A 22,926-nucleotide genomic window follows, 5' to 3' on the forward strand; every position below is an offset into this window, starting at 1 on the left:
CAAAAGTGTCCCAGTTCGGCAATAAACTACATGGTCACCCTAACACTGAGTGCTACAAAGACAACTAGGCAACAGTCTATACTCTTATTTAATTAGTAAATAAATAAATAAATAAATAAATAAATAAACAAACAAACAAACAAACACAGACTCAGACTAGCTAACTTCTCAAATATGTATAATTATTATTTACCCCTCTTTTCTTCTGAAACGAGTCAGTTTGGACAATAAATTTTATATGGTCACCTTCTGCATATACCTATATCACAGCACTTATCACACTATCTTATAAATGTTTTCTTCTCTGCCCGTCTCCTTCACAAGACTATAAATTTCTTGAGGAGCAAGGGCTTGTCATATTTATATTAATATCTACACAGCAGACAGAGCCCAAAGCTCAACACATAATAAGTATATTTAATAATGTTTGTTGACTACTATCAATTCAGAAGACAATGCCTCTCTAAGTGACTGTAGCAAACCAGTTATTTATAAACACCCAAATAATAAGTGATTTATCAGCCTTGACTACTGCCCATGTAGTAATTACAAAATGTTATAATCATATTAATCTCAAAACAAAAAATATCAGCGGTAATAACATAACATTTAACATTCAAATAACACAATGAACTTTCATATTATCATACGTTCTCCCCAACATCACTAGCACTAAAAGGAGCTTTTTTATTTTTTTATGAAACACTTTTTTTTGCAGGTCTCTAGAAATGTATATAAACTCATGAAAAGTTATTGTGTTTTTATTTAAAAAGAAAACAGCTTAGCAATTTTCTTCCTTAAAGTGCCATTAAAAGCTATTTCTGCCAGGGGAAAATGATATACATTATGTATATAAACAAATTTACATGAACAAGCGAAACCACTTCATATTTCAGCCTAATAACAACTGTCAGACATCTTCCAGTTAATGTAATTCATGGAGGAAACATACAAACCAAAAATATGGTTTCAAGACCTTGGATTATTTGTTTCCATGAAGTTTATTACTAACTTTTGAGTCACTGAGAAAAACGAACGCAGAAATTATCCAAAAGGGTAATTCCTTTCTAATGGCTCACAAGAACAACAAAAACACATTTTAATAAACAGGTCAGGAAATAAAAGGTGAAAAAAGACTAAATGGTAAGAAATAATTTAATTGCCTTCTTTAACTTTTCATGTAAGAATACAGATAGACTCATAGATTCAAGCTACCAAAGTTGTAGCAAATTACTGCAATTTCAAATAAGGAGCATTACTTTACATCTTTTATATGGAGCCTCAATTTTTATATTCTGTTGCAACTAATTACAAGCTTGGGCAATCACTCAAAGCAGAAATAAAGTTAAGGCAAAATGAATACTCTCCCCCTTCTCCCCTCACAGCCAAATCTCATGCAACCATACTTTAATGACGGCTTTTGGTTACTTATAAACTGTCACTACAGGGCAATAGATGGAGATTCCCCAAATGAGAGAGAGCACAACAGCTTCAGCAAACCAGAGCAGGAGCCAAAAAAGATGGCAATCTGTAATAGAATCACTCCATTTTCATTTATAACTGCTAACTTGAAGGATTTTACCTATAAATAAATTATACAATCATTATACATGTACAAATATTATCTCCATCATCCCACTTTGAACCTTCCTGTGGGAGTAGGGAATAGGAAGGTTGAAGGAGTATGGGGGATGGACAGTAAAGGTTACTAACACTAATTGTATGCCTACTATGTGCCAGGCAACATGACAGAACTAGAGACACAGCATAAAACAGACAAAGTCCCTGCCTGTAAAGTTTAAACATGTTTTCTTAAGAAGATCATGTGTCAGTAGGATCTGCATCTAGGTCTGATATTCCAAACCATGTGATCTACTACCTCCTACTACTACTTACTGCCCCAAGAGCGAGAACCCCTTTAGCAGGTGTTCTAACAACTCCTCCACGAAGACATGTGGGGAAAATGTAGGTTTTTCATTCCCTGAAACATCTTCAGGGGGGTACAACCAAATAGGAATCCCAGACTGTGGTGGTTTAATTTTGTGTAAAAGTCACTGAGCCATGGGATCCAGACACTTGGCCAAACATTATTCTGGATGCTTCTATGAGATTATTTTTTAAAATGAGATTCACATTTAAATTGGTTAACGTTGAGTGAAGCAGATTGCCCTCCATAACGTGAGTGGGCCTCATCCAATCACTAGAAGGCCTAAATAGCACAAAGGACTGACTTCCCCTGAGCAAGAAGGAACTCTCAAGTAGATAGCCTTCAGACTTGAACCCAGAGTGTCTAACCTGCATTCTGCCCTGGGTCTTCTGCTTGACACCTTTTGGACTTGAACTGCAACCTCGGCTCTTCCCTGGGTCTCTAGCCTAACAGCACAGCCTCCATAACTAATTCCTTAAATCTCTCTCTTCATACACACACACACACACACACACACACACACACTCACACACACACACACACACTTTTGGTTCTGTTTCTCTGGAGAACCCTAATATATTATCTAAACATTAAATAGAACCTTAATATATTACCTAAACATTAAAATTATTTCATATCAATATTTAGAGTTTATATTTCCACCACCCTCCAGCGAAATAGATCAATTCTACTTAGTCAATGGTTCCTATCTGATTAAGGGTGAGAAATTCATTGCATCAAAACCAAGTAACTTTAAACTAAAACTTCTGACTGCTACATCTGCAAATGGGGCAACCTCCTGATAGCTCTCTAGTTCCGTAAACATATAAATCACAGACCTCGTTATTCAAAAAAGAAACCGGCAACATAACAGTTCTACAAGAATCATGGTGGTCTCCAATGGAAAAACACATCTCATCTCAAACTTGGTGGGATGCAAAGTAATGTTGCCTTTTTTCTTTAAATAATCCCTACAATAATATACAACCATCTAAACATTACCACTATAAACTCAATATTCGGTGAAATACAAATGGAATTTATTAGCCCTATTATAGTAAGCTTTAACTATACATAATGAAAAATTATAATGTAGCACCAGATTAAATAATAAGGCAATTTAATTAGGACTTCAGAAGCGCTTATAAAATGCCAAACTGCTTACAACTGTTAAGATTTGAGTTATCAGTTGATCTAATTAGGCCAGAAGCAATACTTTAAATTTCTAATTTCGGAAAACTCTACCACCCAACAAAAATATTTTTCTCCTTTATACACTCCAGCATTATCTACAAAAGCTTTGCAAAGATAGAACACTACCCAATGTATGAAAGGAACTGACCCTTTGACTCTAACTAAAAATATGATACACTACCATATAATCTAATCCTACATCAAATGATTCTCTTTTCAGCTAAAAGTTTTGTTAAATAGAACAACAGGAAACTACATACTGGTTGGTGTTTTGGAACAGGAAACATATTCAAAAGGACACTGTGGAGGTCTAGAACTCAAAATCCTGTTTTTAACTGAATGTTTTCATAGGATTACATATAGACCAGATACTAAATTTGATTTCTCTACTGTCTCATCTTTGGAGAGAGAAAGCCTGTTGAGGCTTAATGATTTAACAGATCAAAAAGAAAGACATAATCTCACCTGAGACCATTGTTAGGCTTTCTTTAAACAAATATGTATTAATTTTAGTAAGACTGCCTTTTCAAATATTTTTCACTTCAAATCCAGAATACATGCCCAGTGTTTAAGGCATATTTTAAGTAACACAACAGCAACTCAAGGAAAATATCTAACAGATATACAAATGTTACACCATAATTTAAAATACATTGAAAGGTCTTCCCCCCATGATATTTACAAGCTTAGCCACAAATGGGGGATCAATTTTATCAAGAAGTAAAAAAGTATGCACTTAATGAATTCAACTGTCAAAAGTTCACCCAACCCTTCTTCAGTATTCCATAAATTTACAGTCCTCAACCAAAATGTTTTTCCTCTGATACAATGACTGCCAAATAAAATTATATTAAATATTACTAGAATCTTAGAAAGTATTAAAAATTTGTTTTTGTCAACTTCCTAAGTTGTTATTGCTGACCATTCCAATTGTGACCCCCATCACCTTTTTTATATTTATATAATTAAAGCAGTAACATGTTCATTATAGAAAATTTAGTAAATTTAAAAAAATAAAAGTAATTTTTTAAACATCACCTTTATTCTCTCCATCCAGAAATAATGAGAATTAACATTTTGATATATGTGCTTTCGATCGTTGTTCTAGGTGTAAATACATATACTTTAAAAATAAAATAATGATAAAAATGCAATTAAATATTTAACCAGTCTTTTTACCCTACACAATATTGTAAAATATTTCTCATTTTTAAAAATTCTAGAAAACATGATTTTAAAAAGTTTTATCCTATTACACTATGTGTATATATCATAATTAATTTATCCATTTCTCTATTATTGGATACATGAGTTCTTTTAACTGTCTACCAAGACAAGTAACACTTTGATAAACTCCTTACTAACAATCATTGACCAAAAAAAAAAAAAAAGGCAATAAACATTCATATCTTAAAAAGCCTGTAAATACATGAAAGCATTCAAACTCACCAATAAATCAACATAATACATAGAAATTATGAAAGACATTTTTCATCTACCAAACTGAAAACTGTAAAGCATATAAATAATACCAAGTGCTCGTGCAGGGATTGTGAGCAAACCATTCCAATGGAGTGGTAATTATAATAATTCAGGCAGTATGCATCAACGGCTTACACATATTTTAGCCAATAATTTTACTTTTAGATTTCTAGCTAAATAATCTAAACTCTAGATGCTGAACAAAAAACTGTATATAGGGTTAATTCCCTTTTATTGTTAATTTAGTGTTATGCACAGATACCAAAAGTAAATGAAGATCTACATTATTATCATCCCTGTATTCTAATTTCCCTGTTTTACCATGGATTTTCATTTCTGGATCAGCTTTTATTTTGTTTAAGTATTTATTTTCATGTTCCGTGCTCAACCTAGAAATTTCTAAGAGGAAATTGGTGCTTTGGGCACAGTCCATAATAAATGATGCACCACTTAAATTACTGCCCTTTATTATTCTACCTTCAGAATAAACTTCTAAAAATAAATACGTTTTATGTAATGGTGCACAATATTCAAACACCCTACAGTAAAGTTTTGCTTCTCCCCCCGAGGAATGGTTTCTTAAAAAAAAAAAAATACTTATAACACTTGATTAATAACAAAAAAGGTAAATTTGTCTTTTTCTTCCTTCATGTAACAACTTTGTACATCTATTTCATCTGAAACAAGTGCTTAGTAATAGAACCCATCAACACAGCACTGACTCACAGGTGGATCTTAAACACCAACCAATAAAGCTGTCTAGCTCTCTTGTCCACTGAGGTCCCTTACAGAGGAAGAAAAACCGCTCGGTAGCCTGAACAGACCCTCCTGACTTCAAGGACTCTAAAATCCCTGTATTCTAGATAAATTTTCCAGTATAAACGTACTCTCCATGAAACTCTGTCCCAACAAATTTTTGAAAGAAAATTAAAAGTAAGAAGTAATTTTTGAAGGAGAGATCTGAAGTAGATGAAAGAGAAAGGTCCACCTCACTGCAGAGTGACAGACTCGGGCAGAGTTATGCAGCTTCTCAAGGCCACGCTGGTCCAAAAGCATCAAGGGCACAACACCAAATACTGACTCAACTGGTCACTCCCGGAAAGAAGCCTCCACGGTCAGGACTCTGTTTATCAGTTTGACCCTTGCCAATCACTCTGTGTCCCAATCTAGCCCACTGTGTGCAGAAAATAATTTGGAAATATCTCTTATAAAACCACTTTTCCTCATACATAAATATATAAGGAACAGATTTAACTCTACAAATGCTTTTCAAAAATCCCTCTGAAATAGATTAGGTAAGCAAAGAAGAAAACTTTTCTCCTAAAATATTGTATTTTCAGATATTTTTATACTCTGCCTATTTCATTGTCCTTTTTGTAAGGATAGGTGCGTGAGAAATAGAAGCAAATTAGGCTGAAAACTTAGGAACTGTGCAAAAAATTACCAGTATCTCAATTATGCTGAATATGCGGTGCAGCTATTTCCAGAACAAAAGTGAGTGAAGCAATTAATATGTCAGCATCTGTATTACAAAGCATTTCTCTCTTTATTCTTAGGTACCCAGCAGGGTGTATTAACATATAGTTCAACACTAATTTCAATAATGGAGCCACTCTGAAGATGTACTCTAGATGTACACTCTATAAAAATGTACTCCCTTGGATTTAATACTTTAATCACTTAAAAATGTTTACTATAATGTCTAGTATAGATAACATTCGCAAGAGCACTTGACTATAAATTCATTTTGACAATTCAACAAAAGATGTCCAAAATGTTCCCTTTGAAATGATAGCACAGATATTTACTACGTATAATGGTATTGTACAAATATGTTTAACAGAAAAATCACAAGATGTTAAAGCTGATAAAGGCGTCTTAGTGATAAATTACAGGTAAGATAGCCTTAATTACAAATAAAAAAATGAAGACCATAAGAGGAAAATTTTCCCAAGTTCACAGAATATCAAGTCACTCTTGGTTACTTTCATTACCAGTTAATAATACTTAATAGAAATATATATATATATAAGACACTTCAGTAGACAATGTGCAATAAACTAAATAAACGCCCACTCACAATTACTCACCTCACAGATGGTTATATTACAGAGAACATTAAGTATGGCATTTGAAATCTATATTGAAATAATGAAAGATGAAAAAAAAATTTTAAATAAACAGTGAAGTTTGTCCATGAACAATTCCAGTCAACATAAAAGAATCATGAAAGCAACAACATAAGAGTAGGATGCAAATAAGCATCAGATCATTAGAAAAGGGTAAGGGTCTCTGCATGCTAGAAAAGGCCAGTGTCAAGATGAAAATCAGCACTAGCACTATTTGTGCCTTTAAAGACACGCTCTGCTGAAGCAGAGACCTATGCTTCATCAACAGCAGTTTCAGAGCACATGAACAGAAGTGCAGTGTCCCGAACCAGGGAGTTATTGCAGCCATCCTCTTTGCTGCATACACGAGTCTTCCTCAGGTGACAAATACGTACCCTCATCCCTTCCTGGATCCTGCTGTTCCTCAGTTTCTTGTCTTCTTCCTCTCCAGGACATTGCATAAAAGTGCAGACAGAATTTATTGCTCCCACTTCTTGCCACTTCATCTTTAGACCATGTCACCGTCCAGAAAATTATTTTTTGCCTTTGCTCTTTGGGTTTCCTGTAGTCTGATGTCCTCATGCTATCTTAAATTTTAACATAGCCCAAGTCATACTCTTTGTGTCTCCTGTATTCCTTTTAAAAGCCTGCTCCTGATTCCATTTATAAGAAATGTCCAGAAGAGGCAAATCCATAGAGACAGAAAGTAGATTAGTGTTTGCCAGAGGATGCGGGAAGAAGGAAAATTGGGAGTGACTGCTAACAGGCACAGGGTTTCTTTCTAGGGTGGTGGAAATTTTCTAGAATTAGAAAACAGTGATGGCTGCACAGCGCTGTAAATATACGGCGAACCGCTAAATTGTACGCTATAAATGGGAATTTTGTGTTATTTGAATTTTATCTCAATAGAAAATTGCAAGGTAAAAGTAAATGAAAATAAGCACATACATGTGCATGCGCGTGTGCACTCACACACACAGCGTGTCCCTTCTGCTAACTTTCCTTTGACCTGGCAAAATAATAAACTCCCCATAGCGGAATTATTCAAGCAGAAGCTGAAGGGTCATCTGTCAACAATATGCCACTCAAGAGCTAACTGAAGTGAGCGGGAAATTACACTAGATTACGTTTAAATACTTTTCGTCTTTAAGTTGCTGTGTCACAAACCAAAATGAAGAGATTGGAACAAGGGGAAATTTTTTTAAGTGACTAGGAATAAAAGTATAAAGCATTATTTGAAATGTTGTCTTCCTATTCAAAATGAGAAACTGTAGACTATAAGGAGGCAAAAGAACAGAATTGAAATAGATGCAAAAAGAAAGCACAGAAAATTATGAAAAAACTATTAAATAAATTGGATAACAACACAAAAACTGAGAAATAATATTCAGTATATTTGTTGCCAAAGCGAGCACCCAAGAAATAATATTCAGAGTTTAATACAGCAATGTTTGTTTTGTTTATACAGAAGTTATCCTATATCTAACTGTATATTTCCACAGAAATTCTGAAATCTTTTTCTTTTTGAGTGGTGAAGACGATGTTAGAGAAAAGCTAATGCAGATGAGACTTAAGTCGAATTACTGCTAAGGGGCATATAACTGGGTTAATAAAGTAAACAGTAGATGAATAACATAATAAAGTTATTCTCCCCAAAATTCAGCCTCGTATCTTTAAAGTCCTAGTGTACTTTGTGAGGAAGATAAAATATATGGATGGCACAAAAAGCAAGAAACTTTAAATCTTTGTATTATAAATAAATGACAACAAATATATATAATATTTTGCTGTACAGAATAATTCTTTTTTACATGTCAAATGACCAATGTTCAGTGGGGAAGAAAAGGGTGTTTGTATATGTACTCAATATTAGAAAAGGGTTTCATTCAATAAATATTCAGTATTAGACTTTACACAGTATATTCAAATATTTGACATGTTTACCTGGTTATGAACTATAGGTTACAAAACATCAAAACTTAAAAGGAAATCCAATTTAAATGTCATGACATCAAAGTTATCCAAATAAGAGCAAACTAAGAGGACAATTCTTATATTCTCTATAGAAATATATTAATTTAGACTCCACAATAATGAAAGAAATGGAACTTCTGAATCTATCGGGAACTTCTTCCTCCTGTCTTTTTAGACTTAAAAACTTCGACCACACAAAGGGTCCAGAATTTTTAATGATCCAAACTCCTAATGAATTTAGGGGTCATAATCCGCTTTGGTATCCAGAGACAGAGTGCTTCATGCACTTTACAACTTTACACCTGTTTCATCTTCAAAGAATTATTCCACACAACCAGCTACATACAGCAGACCCATCTGGAAAGCAGATTTGTTAAATGACCTTCCCCCGTACTTTAGGACCAGCCCCTTTCAGAAGTCAGGAGACTGTTATTCAAAATCAGATCCCAAAGAGGACTCTTGACCAGAAAGAAGCCCAGCACTAACCTGAGCACTTGTTAGAAATGCAAAATCTCACCCCGGACCTCGAGTTTTCTGAGTTTGCTGATTTATTTGAGAATATTAAATTCTGTTATAAAGGTAGAGAAACTCATAAGTGATAATGTTTGATTATTTCATAAGCTAGTAGCTTATGAAAGAGGCAACACTCAGAGGCTCGATTAAGTATAGGTAATAAAAGATTATAAGAGGAGCCCTGGCTGGTTTGGCTCAGTGGATAGAGCATCGGCCGGGTCCCAGGTTCGATTCTGGTCAAGGGCACAAGCCCGGGTTGCAGGCTTGGTCCCCATTGAAGGGCATGCAGGAGGCAGCCGATCGGTGATTCTTTCTCATCACTGATGTTTCTATCTCTCTCTCCTCCTTCCTCTCTGAAATCAATAAAAATGTATTTTTTTAAAAAAGCTTGTAAGAAGAGAGCAAAATTCATAATATGTGTTAAAAATAAGTAAGTTAGTAACCTGTAAGACGTGCCAAAATAGAAAACATGATGGGAAAAAAAACCGGCAACGCTACCGCTGTATCTAAGTGCACCTGTCCTCACTCTCTGCGTTGGAGCAAGTCTGTGTCATTAGCGCAGGGCATCATTAGTCGGTGGAGTCCTTACTCACATATCAACTTTAGCCCTCATAACCACACCATCAATGGGGAAGGTTGAGGTGAAAAAGGAATGGGACAGATGAATACTGTGTACGCAGGACTCATGCTGTGGGTCCTTCCAAACTCATTAGCACTGTCGGTATATGAACTTACTCTATGGCTTCCCTCTTGCTTCGGCTGTGGGTTTTAAACTAAATTGATAAATCGTGTGACTCCAGCATTTTAATTTAGCTGCTGAGCCTGTATGCCATAACCTCGGATAGCTGGTAGCATTCTTGGAGGCTAACCATCGCATCAAGGTAACTGCCCACAAAACACCTACTGAATCACAAATCCACATTTTAAAAGATCCCCAGTTGGTTCATATGCCTATTAAGTTTAAGGAGCACGGAGCGAGGCTTTTGGATAGAAAAAGCTCCACAAGGACAGAAATTGGGATCTCAGAACTGTGCTCTGAGCACTATCCTGAATAAAAAGCTTTGTGCACCCCCTGACAACTCAGAGCCCCGAGTGAGGAAGAAAACGCTAATGAAACCGTTTTCAACAACTAGCATGTAGGGTTTAGCAGGGGTCCTCACACTTTTTAAACAGGGGGCCAGTTCACTGTCCCTCAGACCGTTGGAGGGCCGGACTATAGTTTAAAAAAAAAACAAACTATGAACAAATTCCTATGCACACTGCTAAGTCGGCTGCTAAGCAGAACAGGCAGCGGCGGCAAAAACACCCGGCGGGCCGGATAAATGTCCTCGGCGGGCCGCGTGTGGCCCGCGGGCCGTAGTTTGAGGACCCCTGGTTTAGAGCAACACTGCTGCCCTGGGCGACTCTCCTTTGAACCCAGCTCTGTAAAACTCTATACGGTTTGAGGAAACACTCAGAAAAGGATAGCACACTGCACCTCAACATTAACCCTGCAATCTCCTTCTTGCTGAGGAATTAGGAAAATATCCCTTTTCAGATACACTATGTTTCAAGAGCACCAATCCGAAGGGCATAAGGCCACCAGAAACAGAGAAAGGGGTGTGACGTCCTTAATGAAGTTTCTGTGGCCTTAAAGATCAGCCAAGCATAGGCTTGAGAATAGCCTTAGAAGCATCTCTAATGGGCTGTACACTTCCCCCCTAACAGCAGTTTCTAACTTGACCGGCTCCAATCATTTTATATATTTATCACATTTGCATTGTTCCTAACATATAGTAAGGACTCAGTAAATGTTTTGAATTAACATAAAGAATGAAAAAGTGTCACCCTTTCTATCTTTGATTTATCTAAGACAAATTTAATTCAATCTCTTGGTTTTGAGAAATTCCTGAGAATGTAGGCATAATTCCACGTCCCAAATTAGCATGGTTCATAACACTCCTTCACTCCATATCTCGAAGTTGGATTTTATGTTTTCTATTATTAATCTCATTATAGTTTTCCAGGACACTATGAAACACATTAACCTATCCATTAAGAAACAATCCAACCATTTCTAAAAGTCACCAGCAATTATGTATAAGGAATATGCTAGACAAGAAAGATCAGGTATGATTCAAATGATTTTCTAAGTCCAGATTGAAAATTAGATTTATGATCAAGGGAAATATCTTTCTAAAATATCTATAGGAGAATTGAAATAGACACTGAGGACACCACATACACCGAGATCATAAACAAGATCTAAAAGAAGAGGCTAAAGGTGTTGAGAATTTTTACCCTTGTGAAGAATAAGATGAGAGTATCTGAGAAAGTATGTAAAAGTTCTAAAGATCATATCTGTAAGGAATATGCTTCCTATTGCTTCTGAAAGAAGGAATGTGTTTAAATTTCAAAGGGAAAGATTTTGGTTGAAAATCATAACTTCTCATTCTATAAATAATGGTTTATAAAAAGAATAAAGAAACACACATATGAAATAGGTGAATGTATTCCCTTCCAAATGATTGGCCGGGTCCTGTTCACTCCATGCACCTGGTACAGCCAAGGACATTTAAAGTACTCATACGACACTTAGGCACAAGTTTGTACACTGTTACATGGGTTTAAGTAGCATGTGTTTAAGACTCGACTCCACAAGCTCACAGAGGCAAGACATAACCCAGTAAGTTTTTGTTCTCCTGCAGCTAACAGCATGAGAATACACACAACAAGCCTTCAATAAATACACACTGAATTTAGTTAAGTATTACTACTCTCTGACGCAGTCTTAATTGCAAATTAATCTAAATACTACCATCATGAACATCACCCAGTAGAAAAGTAGCTCTCAAAATTTCCAAGTGAAACCACACTTACATGTTAAACAATGGGAACAACAAGAAAGAGTAATTGTCTTATTCATCACAAAGGGCAAAGAATGGATCCTCTGTTTGTCAAGTTAATCCACTCCAACTAGTACTGTTAACTGCCCGCTAAAACAGGGCATTATCTCTCTGCTTCACAAATCTTTTGCTTGATCTATGTTCTTGATGAAATGTGCTAAGCTTAAATATATGTAACCTATTTCATTCTTTGTTATATGAAATATACAGTATCTTTATTGTATAAAAATTAAAAGGCAAAATGCTTACTGGTATAAGCAATACTAGGGGAAAAATCATTTGAATTTCAAAATATCATATCCCAAAACTGGCTTGATCATATATGAACAGCCATATTTCAAAGATAAATCCTTTAAAGTTCATTAAACCTATTCCTGTGCAGTTATATTTTGGACAGCACAGAACCCAAATACATAGCCAGTGCCCCATTTGGTTGAGTGGGTAGCATTCTACTTGATCAACTTTCATAAGCTGCGACGCCCCCCCACCCAAATAAAAAAGAAAGTCAGTCACTGGTTTTAACAAACTCCTTGAAGAGTTCATTTCAGTTATTCTCGCTTTGTTCAATGTGAAACAATTTAATCCTACTGCTTTCTTCCTAAGGGGTACAACAATGATGTTCAAATGGGAGCACTTGCAAAGGGGACATGAACTGTCAAATTAGGGAGCTCATTGAACAAGCCCGGAACAGGCTCACTAAAGAGAGCGCCTGGAATTGGGGGGGACCGGGGAGAATAACAAAGGAAGGGGGCAAAGCACTGCAAATAAACTTAGCTTGCTCAGGACCTAGACTCACACCTCTAGTTTACACACAGTTGACCTTGACATGGCCCAGTCTGATCCAGAACTTGTGCCTTCCATTGGTGCAATGAAAGTTTCCCGTCTAACACCTGTGGACAACTTCACAGGTTATAACTTTATTTCAAAACAGTATTGCATCATTAAAGTGAGATCAGATTTCTCTTTGCTTTGTAAACTGCACATTTTACAGCCTTATATCGGAGTTTCATAAGAAGGAAGTGACAACAGACAGTGGTCAGAGATTTGGAGGAGAAAATGTAATAAGAAACCATCTCAAATTCCAAATCTATCATATATACAGTGTGAAAGATAGAAGCCCCTAGAAAGTGGTTTGAAACTACACATTCTGCCACTGCCACCCTCCAGATTCCCCTAGGAGGGCATGCCAGGATCCTGGGACGGGGCTGGTGGCAAGGACACTCTGAAACGGCACTCCGGGAGATTCTGACACTCAACCCCATACCCCCGGTGCCATTACCAGCTAATAATGTTTCACCACCCGCTGCTGATGCACTCTGCGCTATTCCTCCATACCAAATGTGAACTAAGTGAAGTCGTTAGAATAGAGCATCCGAAGTCAGCTGGCATTTATCCAGTTTTCAAGAGGTAAAAATAAATCCATGAATGGCAAATCAACTTAACTTCCTTTCACAAAGTTTCATTTTAAAGCTACAGATCAAATTCTGAACGCAAAGCTATTTACAGTAATAGCTTTCCAATTAAAGTATTTAAGTCCGCTAATATATTGCCATGAATCAAACTTTCACTACCAAGTAGCAGTACAAAAAAAAAAAAATTCCAACATTCCTCACAATCTACTTACACTTAAGGAAGGGATAACTCAGATTTTTTGAAGCTAGGAAATAAAGAGTATTATTTCAAGCTTACCATAAGGCTCCCTTTTGTGTGTTATACTTGATATCCTAGTGTTTAGATTCAGAAAAGGTTATTATTTATGGGTAACTTTAGGTAAAATTAGTTATAGAAGTCACTCTATTTCAGACTAACACCCTTGGTTTTTCAGTGTTCATAATATTATATCCACACTCTGGTCCACTGGAAAGTATCTTACAATCCCCAAACTTCTCCAACTTTAATATTACTCAATACTGGCTTAGGCAACTCTAAAGCACATTAGGAACTATGATGGATATCTCCCATACTTTTAAAATCACCAACAACATGTGTATATCAACAACCTTGAATTCCTTCTAGTTGTCAAAAATCTGTTCTGCATACAGTTAGGCCCAAATACTACGAAGAAAACCTAGAAAAAAACTTGCAAAACAAACTGAGAAAACCTACTTACCTTAATCGGAGCACTACTAAACTTAATTTTCCTATTTGTGGGGATTTCTTCTTCTTCTGGCAGTCCAACGATTTCCGAGTATTCCATGTCAGGTTGATAGTAATTGTTTTCATCACTATCCTCCTGCTCATCCTGTTCAGTGCCTGTCTCTCGCCAGTCGGAATTATACCTGGATCTTACCCTATATACGTTATAGTCACTGTGCATGTAAACATGGGGACTCTCAATATTACTTGAATCCTCAGGTACTTCCTTCCCACAGCCGGATCCAGAAGCATCAGCAGAGATAAAATCACCACCTGCAAGCTCTTTCTTCTGTGGCATTGCTGCCTCATTCCCAACCAAATTCGCTTTGGCACCTCCTAAAGGCTCACTCTGGGGGGAGAGGATGTCAGACTCTGGCATTGCCTTCTTCTCAGCACAAGGTTCTCCGGGAACGTCTCTGTCAACTCTGTCGGGAGTCTCTTGGTTAGATGTGGAGCCCTCGGCTTCCTTGCTCTGCTCTGCCTCTTCACTGGGTATCAAAGCTAGAGAGGTACTTTTCGAAGCCACTTGTGGTACAGGGGATGTGTTGCTCTTCTGAGCATCCTCTGCATCATCACCGTGTTTGCTTGGAGGAGTGCAAGAATCAGAATCCTTAAGACGACTAAAGGTGTCAAGATTTGTAACTGTCACAGCTGGCAAATTCAGGGGATAATGTCCCGTCACCGAGTATTCATTTTCAGCCTTCTCAGAAATGATGGAACTGGGGGAATCCGTGTTCTCAAATACTGCACTCAGTTGACTCACAGTTGGGGAGACAGCCTCGGTCCGGGAGCTAAGGCTGTCCAAGGAATCAGTACTGCCTCTGTTGGACTTCGAACCACCCCATTCATCCTGAGGTTCACTCCCTCCAGCTTTCTCTTTCTTTGGGGAATAACGGTTGTTTTGCCCCGATTCAAGCACACTTCTCTCAAACAACTTGCGAGTTTCTGTGAACTTAGAATACGAAGGGCCATCGTGCATTGTGTCAAATCTACTAATTCGCTCTGAAACAGAGGACTCCAACTTAACAACTGAGCCATCTGTTTTCTCCAGAAATTCTTTGGGCCTCATTCTTCTCTGAGGGGATGAAGGTCCACCTTTGCCCCTTGTTTTGGCAACGACTGCAGCATTCTCATTGGGTTCCATACCCATCTGCATAAATAGGTTTTTAATTCTGTTGACATTGGAGCCATATTTCCTCCCCCTGCTCTGCTGGGAGCCCTCACCTTCTTTTGTTTTTTGTTCCCCATCTGACTTGGGTTTGTCAAAGGTACTTTTCAGTGCCTGGAACTCAGTTCTATATGCATTCCTGTGAGGAGAGGCACTTCTGAGAGTGGTTCGTTCGCCTGAAGACTCGGTTTTCAACATTTTTATTTCAGGGTGAAAAGCCAATGTTCATAATGATCAGGAAAATATATATATACCTCTCTTCTCTAATCACCAGTATTTGGTCAAGAAAAAGTACCTCTCAAATAGCATACTGTGTCAGTGATCCACGCAACAGGTGTATTAGGAAATTATTCAGTCAAGAGTTACACAAAATGGCTTTTTCAAAGCAAGACTAGAGGTTCATCTGTAATAGAAAAGAATGAATTTCTGAATTCATTTACTTATTTGAATTTATGTTTACTCAACTAACATACACTTTTCCTTTCAACATGCCTCAAACAGAGGAAATTACTTACTGAAGCTGGAATTTAAAAGCCAAGACTTTAAAAGTTATAACTCTGGTCTCTGGTAACAAAATGTTTCAAACACAATTTGGAGAGAGCTCTACCAAAATCACAACATGCACACATACAAGTTACACAAGCACACTTGAAAGCAATACTTGAGCCCAAGTTTTAATTGCTTTTGTGAACCGCCTTAAAAGAAATAAGCATGTTTGTACATCTTTAAGAAATCATCAAACTGCCCAGAAAAAAAAAAAATGAACTTCATTTGGGACGCTTCACATCAGATAAAAGTTATTCTTTCTGTTTAAAAACCATTAAAAGTTTGGAAACTATGTTTACAAACTCCAAAGCATGCCTATCGAGGCTTACTTCCCTCTTTCTGGTCCAGGGTTCTCACTGACAGCATCCCCAAAGCAACACTAGTGCAATATCAGACCAACACGAGCAGAACAAAGTTCTTAAATGGCAATAAGTTTCCCTCTCCGTCCAGTTACAGCAAATATTTGGAAGTTTCCTCAGAGTGGATATTATTAATTACAGAAAGGGATGTAGAATGTCATGGGAATAAAAGCATGAGAATGTGATGATCAGAAAGCAAATGTACCATGAAACCTCTATTTAACAGCCCTGATTTGTTTATTCCGACTTGCCTCTAACTTACTACAAGCTCCAAAAATGCAACGCCATGCAGGCTTGCGGGTCTCCTGGCGCCCACAGCTGGGTTTCATATCAATAGGACAGCCATAAATACTTCAAGAGCTTCTTGAGGAGCGGACCCTGTAGTTCTGAAGATTTTTTTTTTTTTTTTTTTTTTTTGCATTTGGTTTTGGTTTGTGGGATTTCAATAAGGAGGCCGAGCCACATCAGCCTCACGCACCATCAGCTGAGGCTGCACACACTTTCACTTAAATCGTCGCCAAACTCGGCTCCTGGCCCAGCACGCATGCATGGCCCATGCACACAAACAAGAAAGGCTTTTCGAGTGTGGTGCCTGGTTTGGGGGGTAAGGCATCATGGATCGTCTCCTTCCACACCCGGACCTTGGCTTCAAGCCTCACACACCCTCCCTTCCCCCCACGCTTCACCCCCCCCCCACTCCCTCCCCCGCCTATTCCAGCCCGAGGTGGGGCGGGGGCGGGGGAGCTGGGGCAGCCGGGGGATTCAAAACGTGCCCTCAACCAAAGACAAACATAAATAACACCAACTTGAGAGGCGGCCGATTTCCCCAGCCAGGTTCGGGACGCCGGCCCTCGGCCCCGGGGCAGGGCCGGGAGAGCAGGTGACGCCAGGCGCTACGGCAGGAGGTCGCAGGCTAGCTTGGTGCCAAGGAGCACCTGGAGTCCTACCACCTTGGCTGCGGCTGCCGGCGGCTGCCAGGCGGATCCCAGGGTGGCCCGGGGAGAGCCGGGCTCCCTGCCCACGTTTAAAAAAGGAAAAAGGAAAAAAAAAAAAAAAGAAAGAAAAAAAAAATGACAGGGTAATGCTCCTAAATCCCTTTGTTTTTCCTCCCAATGTGCCAGGAAACAATAGATGCCACTGATCATGCCTCCGATCTCCCAACCTATCGCTCCCAACCACAGCCCACCCCCACCCCCAGCCTGCAACTCAGCCTTTGTGCGTCCCGATTTCCTCCCTCTCCCTCTCCACCCGCCCCAACTCCTCGCCCCGCGAGCAGCCTCCCCCTTACCCGAGCGGGAGCCGCCGCCGCCGGCGGGGAGGGTCGGGCGGCCGCGCTCCCACCCCCCCCCCCCGGCGCCCCCGCCCCCCCCCCCCGGTGCCCGCCGCTCGGCCGCGCGCCGCCCGCTCCGCGCCCTCCACCCGCTCCTCGCGGCGCCGCGCGCGCGGGGGGCGGCGGAGGCGGCCGCTTCCCCCTCGCGCCGCGGCCCCCCACGCGCGCCCGGCCCAGCGGCGGGCGACCCCGGGAGGCGCGCGGCGCTGGACCGAACGCCGTGGCGGGGCCGCCCCGACGCGCTCGCACACCCGGGCCCGGGAGGGGGCTTCGCCCACGTGCAGTCCCCGCGCCGGCCGTTGGGCCGCGGGGGAGTCGGGGTGCCGCGGGGGGAGAGGCCGCGGGGGTGAGGGAGCCCTGGGGTAACAGGTGCCTCACCTCGGCTGCTGGGATTAACTCTAGGGCCGCGGAGAGAGGGAGCCCGGCAGCGAAATCCCAGGAGAGGGAGCGAGAGGGAGCCTCTGGCGGCCGACCGAGGGCGCAAAGCCCGGCCCGCCGCGCGGCCGCCCCACCCCCGGCGGTGGGCGAGGGCCCGCGGGCCGGGGGCACGGCCTGCCCGCGTGGGGCCTGCCCTGCGGGGCTGTCAGTGCGGCGGGAGCTGGGCCCTGGGGCTGCCCGCTGCTGGAGCCCCACGAAGTCTGCAATGAACTCCGTGACCCCAGGGCAGCTAGACCCCCCCCCCACACACACAGGCCATTGGCCGGCTGGAAGGCGTCCACCTCGCTAGGCCGGATCCCAGGTGCCTTGGGCTCACCTAGGCCACTGCACTGCACCTGCACCCACCTTGACCTTCAGCCTCCACTGCTCAGGAAAGGGGTGAGGAGGTCTTCTGACAGAAGATTGTTTTTCAGGTCTTCGCCCGCTTATAATTAATGCTCAGTATCCCTTCCTACATCATCCCACCCACCCACCCCACCCCAAAAAAATAATAATAATAGTGGAAGTGTTAGAGCCTTACTGCAAACTATAAAACTGATCATGACCATCAATATAGACCTTTAAACCCATCTTCTGAAAAGCTTTATGGACTAGAAGTTCTCAAAAGATAATGTTTCAAGAAAGTAAAAGCATGACCCACAGAAATATAAAACCAAGATGTGTCAAAAATGTTATTTGACTCATTAATTAGGGAGGGGACCAGAAAAAAAAATATTGCAACACCGTTCAAATGAGAATGTGAGGAACAGGCCTTTATGGACCATCAGGGGAAAGGCCAAACCGGTTAATATGGTCTTAAGATACTAAAATATAATGTGTTGAATGATCTGTTCCACAGGCAGTAATCAAGTGTTTCTAAGGAACAAAAGAATTCGCCTTATCTATAGATAATAACTCTTTACATGACCATAAATTTCTAAAGTTTATAGATGATAGCCTAGTCAAAGGCAGTCCAAGGCGCAGCCTACTGAAAAACCACGCAATCCCTGCATTCCTGCAGATAACGTCCGGCATTCCATCAAAAGGACACCCAGTCACCTTTTGCCCATTTCAAAGTCTTACACAAGTTTTTCCCACAGAATTGTTATTTGTATGTATTTTTCAGGTAGGAAAACTGAGGTTAGGTTTTATAACTTACCCCACAGCTTCATCAGCTGGTAAGTGGTTGTGGCTGATTAGGAACTCCAGCAAATACGCCAAATCTACACTCGGGGAGCAAAATCTTCTCTCTCAGAAAAGATTTTGAAAAGGGCTTTGTAGCTAATCTATGTATCTTTTATTTTGAAGAGTGCAATTTTTCCTTCAAGTCTCACCAGATTCTGGGTGCTTTCCCGAGACATTGGCATTCTCTGTCTGCAAAGTAGATGTGACTTCTAGAAGTATAAACAGATATAACAGGCAATGTGAGGGGGCTGTGGTTCTAGTCTCCACTTTGGGAAAGAACACTTGTGCTGTCTGGAGAATTTAATGGAAAAGTTCCTGTCATTGATTTGCAGTGTGGAAACCATGATTTTTAGAAAAAATAACCTAAATAAATGCAGGAACCTAATCACTGAATTCTGTCTATAGTAGAGGGGGCAGAGTTGGCAATAAAATCAGTCTTTCACCTCTTTGCAAAAAAAAAAAAAAAAGACGATTCATACAGAAAAGCAGACTAAAGACTATGACTGCTTTGTGTTTCACTTTTTTTGAAATGTGAACCTTCTAGAAAAAGTCATACCAAAGGAATCAATGACCGAGTTTTAAAAATATAATGCTGATAATTTAAGATTCATGGATTGGCAAAAAATCTACTTTCCACTTCTAACATTTATCTGAATGTTTGAAAGCGCTACTAGGCCAATAGTAATCCAATACGTGACACTATTTACCTTTAAATTAATTAAATTTAAATACAAGTAAAGACAGTTTCTAATTCCCATTAACCATGTTTGAAGGACTCATTAGCTACAGGAGGCTAGTGGCTACCTTATTGGAACTGTGGATACAGAACATTTTCATCACAGAAATTTATATTGGACTGTCCTGGACAGAATTTGCATTTCTATACATTAGAAGAGGTATAGTGACTTAATATGAGTTACTGGTAAAAATCTATACTAATAAAAGGGTAATATGATAATTAGACCAGGTCGACCGGCCATCTTCTGGACAACCGACTTCCTTCCAGACAAAGCCATGGTGGTGGGGTCCAAGGCAGACGCAGTTAGGGGCAATCAGGCTGGCAGGGGAGGGCAGTTGTGGGTGAGATCAGGCCGACAGGGGAGGACAGTTGTAGGCGACCAGGCCAGCAGGGGAGGACTGTTGGGGGTGACCAGGCTAGCAGAGGAGGGCAGTTGGGGGCATTAGGCAGGCAGGCAGGTGAGTGGTTAGGAGCCAGTGGTCCTGGATTGCGAGAGGGATGTCCCCTGAGGGGTCTCAGATTGGAGAGGGTGCAGGCCGGGCTGAGGGACACCCCCCCCCCATGCATGAATTTCATGCACTGGGCCGCTAGTCAGTTCTATAATATGTCATTAATGTATTTGAGATTCAAGGTCAGACATTTTGCATGTTCCAATGGAAAGGAATGGGGCAGTATTAAGGCATGTAAAGTGAAGTTTTGTACTGACATGCAAGGCATCCAGATGCAATGTACTTGGGGGAGGGGGTTGATGTTCATATATGATTTCTTTCATAAATTATGAAAAATATTTTGGACTATTATTCTGATTTCCTTTCTAACCAATAATATCATGATTAGTAAGAATGAACCATAAGATTAGTTGATAAAAAGTTCAAAATGTATCCTACACTGTTTTAGAGGGATTCTAAATATATTTTTTAAGTTTGTCATAGCCAGTATTCTAAGTAACTATTCAAATAATTAAATTTTTGTGTGTAAGTGAAATATTGGCTGCAGCTGTGAAAGCTTAAATCAAGCCTGAATCAAATTTTAACAGTAAGGAAAATTGATTAAGCTGAGTCAGCAGACTGCCCTATCCACTCCTAAATTTATAGCAGGAGGCACCTGGCTGATTTTGTATTAATAGAATTACATTAAAAAAATAAATAAATAAACAAACTTAATGACTCTAGAATAATTTCTTTATGGAGTAGGCAACGCAATGAAAGAGCAATCCCTACAGGTAATTTTACACAAAACTTTAGCATAAAAGAATATTTTACTCATACTACTTTTTTATTTTTACCAATATTAATAAGAAAAACTTGTTGATAGTAATAAAGCATTTTCTCCAAAAGTTTAGTTATAACTGCTTATTCTACATTTGTCAATATCAGAGAGCTTTGTTGCCTTCAGATCAGCCTGGTTTTGTGATACAGCTATAACATTAAGCTTAAATCAACAAATGGATTTTGTAATCTAGAAGGTATCATTTCTGCCCAAATAAATTGATAATGAGCCAGCATGACTTTCTACCTGCATTCATGGCTTGGCCGTGCCATTGAAAATTTATACAGTCATCTTAGCCTATTTCTTGTTCTACAACACATCCAGCATCTTGGCTTTACAGCCTAAAAGGAGGCTCATGATAGGTTTGAGTATCTACTTTTATTTGCTACAAGTAATAAACTTGTTTCTTAAAGTCATTTTTTAAGTTATTATTAATAGCTTTACAAATAAACTATGTAGATTTACACAGTGTTTAAGCTGAAGTTATTCATCTTCTCTTTGTTTCTTTATTTTAGATTATTTAGTTGCCCACACAAAATACAGAAAACCAAGAGTTTTATTGGACTAGACATTGGTATGATGTTTTCATTACTGTCACTGCCTAAGGTTGAAACAATAGCGGTTATACCCATTCTTTCCAGTTTTCCATTTTATAGTGGTGTAAATTGCATGTTTAAAAAAAGAAATGTAAGGTGTTTTGTTGCTTCTATAGAATCCCATTTTACTTTCAGCAGATTAGCCCTCTGGCTGGAGGATTCTAGTAGCAGGACTCTATCTGCCGGTCCTCTACCCACAGGGTGCACCTGAACTCTGGCATCCTTGGGGTTGGCCTGCTACCTATTCTGCTTTAGAATAATGTATTATCTCAAAACGGAAGTAAACGAGAGAGACACAGTGACCTTTCACAAAGAGAGCAGTTAGCAAATTGTTAAATTGAGGTTCAAACTGAAAACATTGTACTGGAATTCATATTCAGTACCTCTTACCTTGGAGATGCTAAGCCTAGCTCTTGAGCTACATGATAGCACCGCTTTTCTTAGCATACAACTGCCGGGGGACATAGTTGTCCGAAACACTCTTCCTTGTGAAAATATGGCAGACAGAGTCAAAGAATAACCAAAGTTTCTCAATAGCATCTCAGTTCCATGGCATTAGCCTTGGTGAATTAATTATTAAAGTAAATAAATGAACACCCCATTTGCCTACCGTTAAACAGGAGAGTTCTGTGGTTTTACTTCCACTTACAGTCTAGTTCTAGTAATAAAACCTCCTTGAGGTCCATTATAAAATTCAAATTATAACAAACTACATTTTTTAAAAATTCTAGTATTTAATTTGTAGGTGCAATTGTCTGTCTGCTTTTAGACATAATAACAAATTTGCTATGAAGTTGTTAGTACCTTTCTCATAGGTTCTTAGCCATAACCCTGATGTCCGGAATAGATCCTTATTAATTACCACTATTTTAACACAGTTTCAAAAAAAAAGTTTTAAAATATATAATAAAACCTTACATGTTTTTACACCATTAAATTTTTGAATTGGATAAATAATGAACAAGTGCTTGTCCTAATCAGTGGGCAGAGATTGAGCAACCAGCCCTCTTGTTCTGGTCCTAGTTTTGTCACCCAGCCCTGTGACTATATTTGGAAATGTTGCTGGACTTTGTTTCTTCTTGAATAAGACACTACAAA

At 39.4% G+C, this 22,926-nt stretch overlaps 1 protein-coding gene across 1 annotated transcript in view; it reads right to left on the minus strand.

The window, feature by feature from the left end:
• Window positions 1–15,777, minus strand: part of PPP1R9A (protein phosphatase 1 regulatory subunit 9A) — a 226,291-nt gene extending 210,514 nt beyond the window's left edge. Inside the window, 1 exon segment of the mRNA XM_054726426.1 lies at window positions 14,194–15,777. Coding sequence (XP_054582401.1) covers window positions 14,194–15,585 — 1,392 coding nt within the window. The 5' untranslated portion in view covers window positions 15,586–15,777.
• Window positions 15,778–22,926: the final 7,149 nt, after the last annotated feature.

This window comes from Eptesicus fuscus, chromosome 14, assembly GCF_027574615.1.
Source record: "Eptesicus fuscus isolate TK198812 chromosome 14, DD_ASM_mEF_20220401, whole genome shotgun sequence".
Taxonomy (NCBI): Eukaryota; Metazoa; Chordata; class Mammalia; order Chiroptera; family Vespertilionidae; genus Eptesicus; species Eptesicus fuscus.